At 38.2% G+C, this 12675-nt stretch overlaps 1 protein-coding gene across 5 annotated transcripts in view; it reads right to left on the minus strand.

Moving 5' to 3' along the window:
- Positions 1-12675, minus strand: part of syt1a (synaptotagmin Ia) — a 175463-nt gene that overhangs the window by 25964 nt on the left and 136824 nt on the right. For 4 of the 5 annotated variants that reach the window (XM_014009437.1, XM_014009441.1, XM_014009438.1 and 1 more), the window contains 2 exons: positions 10592-10764; positions 8070-8195 (listed from right to left, as the gene is read on the minus strand). In XM_014009437.1, the coding sequence (XP_013864891.1) occupies positions 8070-8195; positions 10592-10764 (299 nt within the window). The remainder of the gene's footprint in view (positions 1-8069; positions 8196-10591; positions 10765-12675) is intronic. The other variant, XM_014009440.1, reaches the window with a different exon arrangement.

The following is a 12675-nucleotide window of genomic DNA, read 5'->3' on the forward strand; positions in this document are numbered from 1 at the left end:
TAAGTAAGTAAGTCAGTAAGTAAGTAAGTCAGTAAGTAAGTAAGTAAGTAAGTAAGTAAAGTAAGTCACTAAGTAAGTCAGTAAGTAAAGTTTTATTTATAAAGCACCTTTCACAGAAATATATTCACAAGGTGCTGTACAATCATTAACAATGTAAAAATGGTGGAAAGATAAAACGAAACAGAATAAAACATAATAAAACATAAGCAATGTAATGAAACATCAAATCTAGATTAAATTTAACATATGACAAATATAAAAGTTCTTAGTTTGAAAATAGAGTTCTGGAGTGGGAGTTAATCTGCTGGACGGATCTAGTTACTGAAACAAGAATCAAATTCATTTTATCACTGAAACTGTAAAATTAGTCAGTTTTATTCTTTCTGAAGTTTCAGCAACTCTTGAAATGATTAACTACATCCAAAATATTTGTTTAATTGTTCAAAGCTTCTCCAGTCTTTGGTTAAAAAACACTTTTCATGGGTCATATTTACTGTGGGCTGCTGGTGGAAGCCAAGATATCAGCTTCATGAAAGCAAAAGACCAACTGAAACCCCAAATCAGCTCTTTTCAAACAGCTTTTTGCAGCTGTGGGCCATGTTCTTAGTTTTTTTTTTTATTAAGCTTTTTGTACATTCAATACATTACATGTATTGAAACCTTATTAACTTGCAGCTTTGATTGCTTTCAGGATCTATGAACAAAATAAACAACAAAATCAAAGTACTGCAGTGTAATACACTACATCAAACACCTGCGCTCTTCACTGTCAGGTGAATAACAGAACTTTCCCCACTACTGAGCAACAGTCATGCATCCATTAATGATGCATGACTCAACTAATGATGGCAACATAAACCTAAATAATCATTATTGTATTTGATGTGGTCTTTTTAGTGTCTCATTAGTAGATATGATGCAAAACCAGAAAAAAAATGCATTTTCCAAGGTAAATTGACCAAAATATGGTTTCTGAACTGCTATTATGTTGCATTTCACAACTAAACCCACAATTAAATAAAACAGAACCTGACAAAAAGTATAAATAGAATATATTGCTTTGAGATAAAACAATATTTGATGTGACATTTACCAATGAACAACAGCTTTTTTTTTGCAAGAGAGGCAAGAACAGATTTAAAGAACCTGGTAAAATAACAGGTGTTAGTGGAGATAATTGTGATTAGGCAATGTTTCTAAAAACTGTGATCAACCTAAATGAGTTTAATGAAAAAGAAAAACACATCACACATTGAAAAATCAAACCAAAAAAGAACAGCTTAGCAGCTTCTTATACAAAACTCAATTATCTGACAAATTAAACCCAACCTGAGTGGTGCTGGAAGACGTCAATCTCTTATTAGTGCTTTCAATAAAACCAAAAACTGGTCCAGGCTTCAGGTAAAACCTCTCATATTACAGATACAACATGAGTGAGTGATATACAGTATATATATATATATATATATATACATAATGCTTATATTTTAAAATACTGTATACAGTGGGGAAAATAAGTATTTAGTCAGTCACCAATTGTGCAAGTTCTCCCACTTAAAAAGATGAGAGAGGCCTGTAATTGACATCATAGGTAGACCTCAACTATGAGAGACAAAATGTGAAAAAAAATTGGAGAAAATCATTTTGGCTGACTTTTAAAGAATTTTTTTGCAAATAATGGTGGAAAATAAGTATTCGGTCAATAACAAAAGTTCATCTCAGTACTTTGTTGTATATCCTTTGTTGGCAATGACAGAGGTCAAACGTTTTCTGTAAGTCTTCACAAGGTTGGCACACACTGTTGCTGGTATGTTGGCCCATTCCTCCATGCAGATCTCCTCTAGAGCAGTGATGTTTTGGGGCTGTCGGCGGGCAACACGGACTTTCAACTCCCTCCAAAGGTTTTCGATGGGGTTGAGATTGGGAGACTGGCTAGGCCACTCCAGGACTTTGAAATGTTTCTTACGAAGCCACTCCTTTGTTGCCCTGGCAGTGTGCTTGGGATCATTGTCATGCTGAAAGACCCAGCCACGTTTCATCTTCATTGCCCTTGCTGATGGAAGGAGGTTTGCACCCAAAATCTCACAATACATGGCCCCATTCATTCTTTCATGTACACGGACCAGTCGTCCTGGTCCCTTTGCAGAGAAACAGCCCCAAAGCATGATGTTGCCACCCCCATGCTTCACAGTTGGTATGGTGTTCTTTGGATGCAACTCCGCATTCACTTTCCTCCAAACATGACGAGTTGTGTTTTTACCAAATAGTTCTACTTTGGTTTCATCTGACCATATGACATTCTCCCAATACTCTTCTGGAACATCCAAATGCTCTCTAGCAAACTTCAAACGTGCCTGGATATGGACTGGCTTAAGCAGGGGGACACGTCTGGCACTGCAAGATCTGAGTCCCTGGCGTCGTAGTGTGTTGCTGATGGTAGCCTTTGTAACATTGGTCCCAGCTTTCTGCAGGTCATTCACTATATCCCCCCTTGTGGTTCTGGGATTTTTCCTCACCGTTCTTGTGATCATTTTGACCCCACGGGCTGAGATCTTGCGTGGAGCCCCAGATCGAGGGAGATTAGTAGTGGTCTTGTATGTCTTCCATTTTCTGATTATCGCTCCCACAGTAGATTTCTTCACACCAAGCTGCTTGCCTATTGCAGATTCAGTCTTCCCAGCCTGGTGCAGGTCTACAATTCGGTTTCTGGTGTCCTCCTACAGCTCTTTCGTCTTCACCATAGTGGAGTTTGGAGTGTGACTGTTTGAGGTTGTGGGCAGGTGTCTTTTATACTGTTAACGACTTCAAACAGGTGCCATTAATACAGGTAATGAGTGGGGGAAAGAGGAGCCTCTTAAAAAAGAAGTTACAGGTCTGTGACAGCCAGAAATCTTGCTTGTTTGTAGGTGACCAAATACTTATTTTCCACCATTATTTGCAAAAAAATTCTTTAAAAGTCAGACAAAATGATTTTCTCAAAATTTTTTCACATTTTGTCTCTCATAGTTGAGGACTACCTATGATGTCAATTACAGGCCTCTCTCATCTTTTTAAGTGGGAGAACTTGCACAATTGGTGACTGACTAAATATTTATTTTCCCCACTGTATATATATATTTTTTGAGGTATATGCACAACTGTTAAGAATCTAAATAAAAACTTGTGTAACTCTGATGCCATAAAAACAAATTATTCCATTGGTCATTTAATTTTACCTTCACAAATCCAAAGTGAGCAGCAGAAAATGATGAAGGCACTTGGATGTTAACCGTAATAATTTCTGAATCCAACCTGTCCTCCACATTTTTTCCTCCATCAGAAGACACAGCGTGTCACACCTTCTTAACACAGACAGGCTCTGCTGCTTGAGGTGAGATTACAGAACGATGTCTGGAAATGTTAGTTTACACTTTAATGCCTCGGCTAATTACATTTTTCCTGTTGGCTACATGTTTGTAAACAAACTCAGAGAAGTTTGTTTTAAACTCATTAACAGTGATGGTTTGAAATGGTAACTTTAACTCAGTTTCCCAAAAATGGTTCAAATTAAAAGACTTCTCACGAGTGTTTTGATATATGAAGCTGTAATTTGTTTGTTATTTTAGTTTGTAATCTGTGTTTCAGTTCCTTCACACCTGCTATTTATTTGCTAATGATCACACCTGGTTTGTTTCTATCCTTTGCTCTGTCTGTAAATACATTTTATGCTGTTTCTCGCAGACTGTCTGCTTCCACTTCTAAATTTAGTTTTGTTTTACTTCAGTTTGTACTCCTGGCCTCAAAAGCACTTTTAGTTTGCCTTTTGCTTTGAGAAATCAGTTTGTTCTTCATTTGGCTGCCTTCTGAGCAGTATCCATATTTGAGTTTCCCAAAGGGGAAAGACAATTGGCAGTAAAATCAGATTTTTTTTTTTTTGCTTTAACCAGTCAGGTTCCTTTCACACAAAGTTTTTTTTTCTCCACACTAAAAAAATGAAATCTCAGCTCTTTTTTAACCTTATTGCTGCCACGTGTATGAATTCAGTTCATTAATTTGATCATTAACACATTTTTGTCCTGGCTAACCTTTCTGGGACGTAGAAGCTGATTTAATCTCAGAGACTGGAATAATTATCAAAGGTCTCATCTTAAGTGTTAAAAAATCTTATTAAAAGTTAAGAATAAGGAAAGAAATGGCTCTTAAAGAAACATTCACAAGTTTAGGCCTTTTTTTGCTAAAGAAAAAAACTGGACACAAATATTCAGAAACATAATAGAATATTTGGGCTCATTTTGTTTGTGAACAAATCAAACAATTGAAATGAGACAAAAATGCTAGAATTACCTTTTCTCTCTTGTCTGTCTAAAAAAAAATGTAACAAAACACACTCCCCGTGAGTTGAGTGACAAACCAAAAACCTCAGAATAATTATGTAGCAACAAAAAGAACAAACTTTTTAAAATATAAGCATTAAACTGTTGAGAAAAAGAAAAATTGCTTTGTGTTTACACACCTGTGTGGGTTTTTCTGTTTAACTCAGGATTCGGGAGGTTTTACAGCAAAAAGCCAGCGGTATTAACCCCAGACCCCCCTTTTTTGTTTGTGAGTTATGCTTCATGGCACTGAGCAGGACGTTGACCAGAATGAGCACACACAAGGATGATTCAGCCTCTGGCAGCTGATATTTCCTACATCAGAACACACTCCTAAAAAAATTAAAAACTGACTGCTCTGAGCAATATTCACCAGAGAGAAAACATGGAATGATCCGTAAGGACAAGCAAAAAGGAACACTTGAGAGCTTTTGAACTCATCTCATCTAAATATTGAGTTAAATTCCTCTCATTCTGACTGGACACGAGGCATTACGGCTGCTCTTGACCTGTGAGAAGAGCAATGAATATGGTAATGATGTCGAACGTGGGAATGACACTGTAATTCTCTTCCTGTGGCACAGAGATGCCTCTTCTTGCTTCATTTGCTGTGTATTTGCCTCATGTCTCGTTGCTGTTCCCCAAACAATTTGGGCCTTTTACAAAACCTTTTGCCTCATTAGTGGATAAAGCCAGTGTCATCAACACAGGGGGCGCTGCAGCCATTTGTGGTGCTTAACAGAGAGAAACAATGCTGTGCCGTGTGGAGCTGACATTAATCTGCAAGTGTTTCCACCCTGATCTCCTTTACTTGTACACAGACACACTGGTGTCTCCAGCTTCTTCTAGAATGGGTTTGACATTTACTGAGCTTAAGGTCTTCATGGGACATGAGTCTCTTTTAAAGTGCTGACAGTTAATTAGCTGAGTGGGATCCTAAAGGTGTAACATATCTCATGATATTTAGGACAAAACAGCATATTGCTGCATGTCTATGAAGTGTCCTGGTGGCATTGTGATTATTAAAGGTGCTTACTTTAGAAGACAAAAATAAATAAAGGATTATTAAATTATTGATATTAATTATTAATTAAAATGGCTTCTTTTACACCTTTACTTACATCTAAATGTCATGAGGGCAAGAATGAAAGTAGATTGTATGATTTTTTTTTCCAATGCAAGTTATTAAAAAATGAAAAATGCTATTTTATTTTTATTAGATTTTACCATTTCCATTATCCCTGCACTGTAATGACTGTCTGTACATTAAAGATGGCTGTGGCCTCCCTGTCTGAAAGGTGAATCCAATGCATCCATTTTTTTTTCCTGCATTTTATCCAGTGACCACAGGGGCAACCATGTGGTTCCAAAACCAAGTCAATTTCTCACATCAGTTTATTTGTTTACAAAAAATGTTTTTAGTAGGATTTTTGTAAATTTTTTTTAATTTTTAAAGTCCAAATATATATTTTGAGCTGGAAAAGCTGTATTCTAGATCAGGGTTTTTCAAAGGTGACTCAGAAACTGGAGGGAATTAAATCAGTATCATAAACTTGAATCTGTTTTTTAATCATTATTTTAAAATATAATTTATACTGTTTGTAGATAATAAAGTTTTATTATTTTTTTTAGGTTTGCAAGGTGGGTCCCTAGCCAGAGGCTAATGCTGTTTGGGGGGCCATGGCATGGAAAAGTTCCCCGCTTGCTCATTGTAACGTCAGGCTCAATGTTGCAATATAAACAAAATAAACTGGAGGCTTCAGATCAGGAGTTAAAACTATCAATAGGTGCTGAATAACTTTTTCATTCAGACTACACCTGCAGCTGTAAAAAACTGCCACTTATTGGATAAAAATAGTAAAAAATAAACAACACAAGCAATCTGACCAAGTTACCAGTCTGACTACTATTTAAAATTAGTTAAACGTGACATAAAACAATAAATCACCAAACCTTATGCACATTAATGGTACTCTATGATTTATCAGTAATGTGAAAATAAATAATCTGGACTCAAACCAGTAAATACCCACAATATGGTGCAGCTCATATTTAATACAATACATTTATCAGAGTGTTTTTAATGTTTAGGGTTTAACTAACATTTTACTTATGCTTAACGTCTCCAAACCTGTCTCTCATGAAACGGAGACAAGCTACTTTACAGCTGAGACATCTGGATAAAGATCTGTGCTTTTTTTATTTTTAACAAAACAAAATCAATCATGAGCTGCATTAGTGTTAGGTTCAGCAGCTCTATAGCTTCAGGCTAGAATGCTTCATACTTTACATTATAGTGCAGTTTATGTGCACTAGTTTTACTGTCTCACATGACACATTTCTTGAGCAGTATTATAGTGGAATAAAAAGTACAACTGAAATTTTCACGACTGAAGCTCACGTGAATACATAAATCAAAGAGTTAGCAGAAAACAGGCTAAAACCAGTTTTTTATATCCCTGATATGATGCACTGCTTGAAAAAGCAAACATTTTTGTCTTTGTCTCGTGGAAATTTAAATTGATTGTGCTAAATATGCAATAATTATAATAAGACGTTTAGAAAATTGAATTGAGTGATGGTTCTTGTACTTGTGATAGTTCAGTTATTTGAAAACTATGATTATATTTAATTAAACAAAAACAAAACAAAAATTGCAATCATTTTTTTAACATGATTTGTAATCACTATCAGAAAGACTGGACACTTCAGCCATTTATTAGAAACATTTTACAAATGTCTTTCTTAGTAAGCAGTTGTGTTGTGTTAATTTAAAAGAAAAATTCCTGAAGACCCTGAGAGAGCCACTGAGCCGAGCCTATAGCTTCTTTGAGGTCAGTGTCACAGAATGTGAAAACTGTCATCCATTCATTGTGCTTCAGCACCACAGAGGAGCTCATTACCTGCGTAATCAAGAAGCCCAAAGAGAGCTGTCACTGCTTCCCACTACATGACAGATCAGCACTGTGAAATGTAATACTGTCCATAAAATATCCCTTTTATTAAAGGGCTTCTCTAAAAGAAATAAGGGTCTGTTTGATGGATCATTGTATAATTTCATCTGCACCTTTACTGACAGGAATATTTCACAGGTTAAGCAGTAAAAATGATTGATTATTATGCCAGTGAAAAGTACACAATGCACCACAAGTTCTGTTTACGTTACTGAATTACTTTGAGGAGATATGCATTGTGTAATGTATAGTGGTACTGTCTAATCTCAGGCTGTCAGATCTGTTTATAATGTGAGTAAGCCAACCCGGTGAGGGACCGAGCATTCATGCATCACATCTATTATCTGTCGTATAACATCTGGCACGAGGAAGTTGATGCACTCCTCCATTCTGCTTTTTAAAACTCAGACACTGGAAAAACAGACTAAAGCAGATGGATATCTGCGAGGGCTGCATTCAATCAAGTGGAAAAGAAACAAACGCAGAGACAAACTAAATCCCAGTGGTGTGCTGTTGCTTTTACAAGGCTCAGTGGTAAATGAACAAAATTGAGCATCATATTTATTTATTTTTTCCTACAGCTTCTACACCACACTGTATTTCCAGCAGCGGTAGAGAATCAATAAAAGAATGTTGTGGGTTGTTTATTCCCTGCAGTGATGGAAAGTTGAGCCTGAATTGTGCGCTCGGACCATACTTACGAGGAGAGTTGTTTTGCAACAATTACACACACTCAAAAGGGATTTGGAGAACTGATGCTTACCGTATTCTCGGTGAAATTGTAATCCAGGGAGTACTGTAATTTGCCCAGTTTCTGGTCTTCCTTTGGCTCGGCCTCTTTCTGCGTTTCAGTCAGCCCTGTTTCTGCATCCTCCTCATCCTTCAAGGCCTGAAGGAGACACCCACCAAGAGTCAGTGTCGCCTGATCGTAGAGAGCGCTAGCACCCAGCCAGCAGTTCTCCCGCCCAGGTCCTGCCTGTGAAACCTACTGCTGTAAAAACTCCCAACTTGRTTCATWTTGGAAATGAAGGAAACGAGGYGAGGAGGGGAGGGGGGAGCAAGCACTAAAACATATCATAGCAGATTACATCAGGGCATGCTCTGAGATGCACTAAAGCCCCAGGCCTGGTTCCCTGTGGTGCTTTTTTTTTATCAATCTTTGAGGGTTTCTGTCTGGAGGAGGGGAAAGATCAAATGATGACACAAGAAATGAGAGCAATGATCAAGCATTAGAGAGAGAAAAAAGGAAGGATAGAGAGATGTTGAAAGAGGACACGAGAAAGAAGAGAGATGATTTAAGAGAATACAGCAGTGAGACAAAATGATGTTATTTTTGTCAGTTTTTTCGGTGGTAAGAACAATTGGGAWGTGTGTAAAGTGGCAGAGTGAGAGGTGAAGTTGGCCTTTCTCTAGTCTGGCGCTGAGGTGAGGGTAGCAGATGGTGATAGGAGGGGTGTGGGGAGTCTCTTATAAGAACATGCGATTGAAGAGGCAAAGACTAGCTGTCAGTCATTCAACAGCTAAAGTTTCCTTTCTGAGGTGTCTCTCTCATTTGGCATGCAGAGCATTCTCTGTCATACAAAACAGTGCTCTCCAGTGATTTCTCATTCCCATGTCTGGTTACGACCTCAAACATACAGTCATCATTACCCTGACGTTTTCAACCCTATGCTGATGTAGCTAGAAGCATCATGCCAGCGGTGGGTGGATAGGTGTTGGTAAAAGAGGGGTTGTAATGTACATCGTGGCCTGCTTCTATTAGTTTAAGTTGCTCATGTGAAAGCAAAAGGCTGAACAACACGGAATTGGATTGAAACATTGCCACTGAGCCACTTGGTCTTTGTCTTCTGCGGGTTGTCCAATTTGATGGAACAGGAAGTGAAATATGCAGCAGGTAGAATGATTGAGGAAATAAAATCCCTTAATTTAAACAAGAATTATCGGTGCGATTGCTTTTACTTGTTATCTTCCACTTTTAGAGCTTCTCAATCATTCTACGTTTGCTCGCCACTGTTTGTTTGAAGTGTGAATGAAAATTTCAAAAGACGGGAGACGTCGGCTTGGCACAAAAATCAGTGTGGTTCAACCTCGTCAAGGCGCACCCAGTGTTTCTTTCATACATATATATGTGCATATGCAGGTTGTACGCACATATATACAGCAGATATACATGTACAGTATGCATAGTTACATATATTTGGTTCTATGGGAGTTGTTGTTGTTGTCAAGAGGCTATTAAAAAAAAAAGTCAGAGCAGCAGGCTTAAGATGATCCAACAGCAATTAGGAACCTACCGCCAGTGACCATCCCGAACAGTCATCAGACACAACACAGATAAGGAGGACATAGAAGGAAGAAACACAAATTAAAACAACCACACGCAGGAGTTAACACACTAGAGTCTGGGCACACCAGGAGAAATGACTGCTTGCCTTGGCGGTGGCAGATTCGAAGATCGCACAGATTAGTCATTAAAGAGACAGATAACCCGTTTTATTGTGATTAATGGCAATTTAAAAATAAACCCCGGGTTGTGCAAAGGCAGTCAGATTATTGGAAACTAATGAAAGTTCTTGTTCGTTAACAGGGTGAGCGATGAAGTGTGCCGCCGCTTACTAAGCTTTCTGCGGTTTGCTGTTTTAGGAGAGAATCAGATTTATAATTACAGRAAATCAAATGAGGTATGAAAACACCTTCATTGGTTTCTCTCTGGGACTCTGATCCACCTGATAGCAGAGGTGTTACAGCAAATTACCTACTGACAGCAACACCAAAATGATGCTCTGTAGGAGAAAAGAGTCTTTTTTTATGTTGGTTTATCATAACTTCCTGTTCTACATGGATCAAAAGCAGCTTCATTAAGTTTTTTCTCGTTTCTTGTTTGGTATTGTCATTTCTCTGGGTGGATACCGCTTTATTACACAGTTACTCACACTCTTCAACATATGAGCAGGTCCACATATAACAAAAAGAAACAACCACAGGACCCATAACTCATAGAAAACAGACTGAACTGCTTTATCTTTCATTTCTTTTTCTGTAACTAATCTGAAAGTCTTTAAAATGGGGACATATAACAATAACTTGGTTGTAATCAATAAAAAAAATACATACAGTTCATTGCAGTAGCAGTTGTTGCATTTTAACAGGATTAAAATTATCATTAAAGTTAATATTAATTATGGTGGTAGCAGAAAAAGTTATTAGAAATGCAATAGATTCAATTTGTTAATCAGAACTGTTAATAAATTCGAATCAGCGGTGACGATAGTTTAAAGTTTTTACCTCGGTTTTGGTTCCGTCCATGACGTCCTTCATGTTGATTGCATTTTTGCCCTTATCTTTGCCCTTCTTTTTGTTTTTCTTTTTGAAAATCCACTTTTTGCAGATGCAGAAGCAGCAGGCTAACACAAGGATGATGGCCACAAAGGCGATCGAGACAATGGCCCATGATGGCACTGCAGAAAAACAAACAAACAAACAAACAAACAAACAAACAAACAACCAAACAGGGCAGAGCTTGAGTCTAGATGGCCAGCAGGAATAAAGTATCTCTGAGCAAACTGTTTCAAACAACCACAGCTGAACTTGAGGGTGATTTTTCTAAAAAACAAAACAAAACATGATTACATCAACTAACGGGTGAGGAAAAAACACTGGAARGGCATGGATCTATTCTTAAAGTCATCAATGAGGGATGGAAGGTGGTGAATTCTCTGGGTGTGTCTGATGGGCTTTAATGCAGGTGTAACCATGACGAAGCAGTGATGCGGTGAAACCAGGATGCTTCACACTGTTTTGTCGTACATCTGTCGCTCTCAACTTCTATATCATCTTCAAAACAGTTTGAAATTAAACTCCTGTCTTGAGGCTTTGTGTCCTCTTAAACTGCTATAATAAATAAATAAAACTTTCGGTGCGGGCGAAGATGCTTATTTCTGTAGAGGAAAACAATCCGATGAAGCAAAAAACATTTTTGTTATCCCGTGTTTTTTATTTATATAGATGTTGATTTAGATGAAATAATGACAAATTCATTTGCATCTGTCTGCAATAAAGTATTCAAAGTCAGGCTGTAGCGGGTGCAGTGTGGTGGAGCAGTGGTCAGATGGTACTGCTCAGCGAGTGGGTTGCAGACTCGCCTCCTGACCTTCCTTCAGGTCTAGAGTTTGTTCTAACTGTGCAGGCCTGGGGTTTCTCTGAGCACTGCAGTTTCCTTTCCACAGACCAAAACATTGGCACCAGCTCCCCATGACTCAAAAAGGAGACTTGGCTAAAGAAAACTGATGAATGGACAAATAAAGGTTGCAGGAGCTTATGGAGAAAAGCTCAGTCTTCAGCTCCTCCTGGGAGAATGCCAAGGTGCTCCCAGGTCAGAGGATATTCAGGTCTTTCAGGTCTAGAATGATATGCTTTTAAAAAAAAAACGTGTGGTCATGAGGTAACCTAACCAGATGCATGGATCAGCCAGTAGTTGCTCTGCACCCAACTAGTGGACTGTATCCGTCATCTGTTTCCTTCAGTAAGGGTCCATAATGATCATAATAAGAAACACAAAAGAACCAATTAAATAGGAGACTCATCTTCAACCCATTCCTCAGTTTTTCATTGTGAACCATGACCCAAGATTTACATCAAGTATCCTGAATGATTTATACTCAGGCTCAAATTGCTCCAGAGCTCTGGAGGTCAAAAAGCAGACGTAAGACCTTGATGTTTCTAATGAACACCTTCCTCTCTACCCCAATTCCTTGAGATTCCATCAATAAACACCACAAACAGGATCAACAACAAGGGTAGACTTAAGAACAACCCACACTTATGTTTGTGCTGAGATGGCAGCTTTGCTTTACACTTAATTAGCTCATGAACCTGCTTTTGGTCCACAAAGCTTGTAGCCTGGACAAACAACTGCATACAACTCTTTTAGCAACTCTACCTGAGCACAGATGTCTTAGTTTGCTTTGAAACAGGCAAAGCCTCACTAATTTAAAAATGTTTTTGAATTTCTTTAAGTTAAAAACTTAAGCTATCACTGTCATGATGCATCTCAGTTGATGCAAAGATGGAGGCGGTGGCGGCAGATGTATGTAGCTGTGCAGTATCGCTGCAYGAAAATACACCCAATTTGGCTTTACAGGCATCTGCAGGTCTGTTTTTGACCAAATTTACCTCAGCTTTAGTGTTGCTGTTACTCCGTATGCTGCATAAACGGAAGATCAAAGACGCAAATGACGGACATCATTTTCGAAAAACAACAGCACACAAGCGTCCTATGGCGTGTGTACAAGCATCGACCATAAGTTATCCTAACCTTGGTAAATATCATCTACCTTGCCGGTTGGGCTGGTTTCTCCGGCTTGCTGCTG

The sequence above is a fragment of the Austrofundulus limnaeus genome, unplaced genomic scaffold, assembly GCF_001266775.1.
Source record: "Austrofundulus limnaeus strain Quisiro unplaced genomic scaffold, Austrofundulus_limnaeus-1.0 Scaffold58, whole genome shotgun sequence".
NCBI lineage: Eukaryota > Metazoa > Chordata > Actinopteri > Cyprinodontiformes > Rivulidae > Austrofundulus > Austrofundulus limnaeus.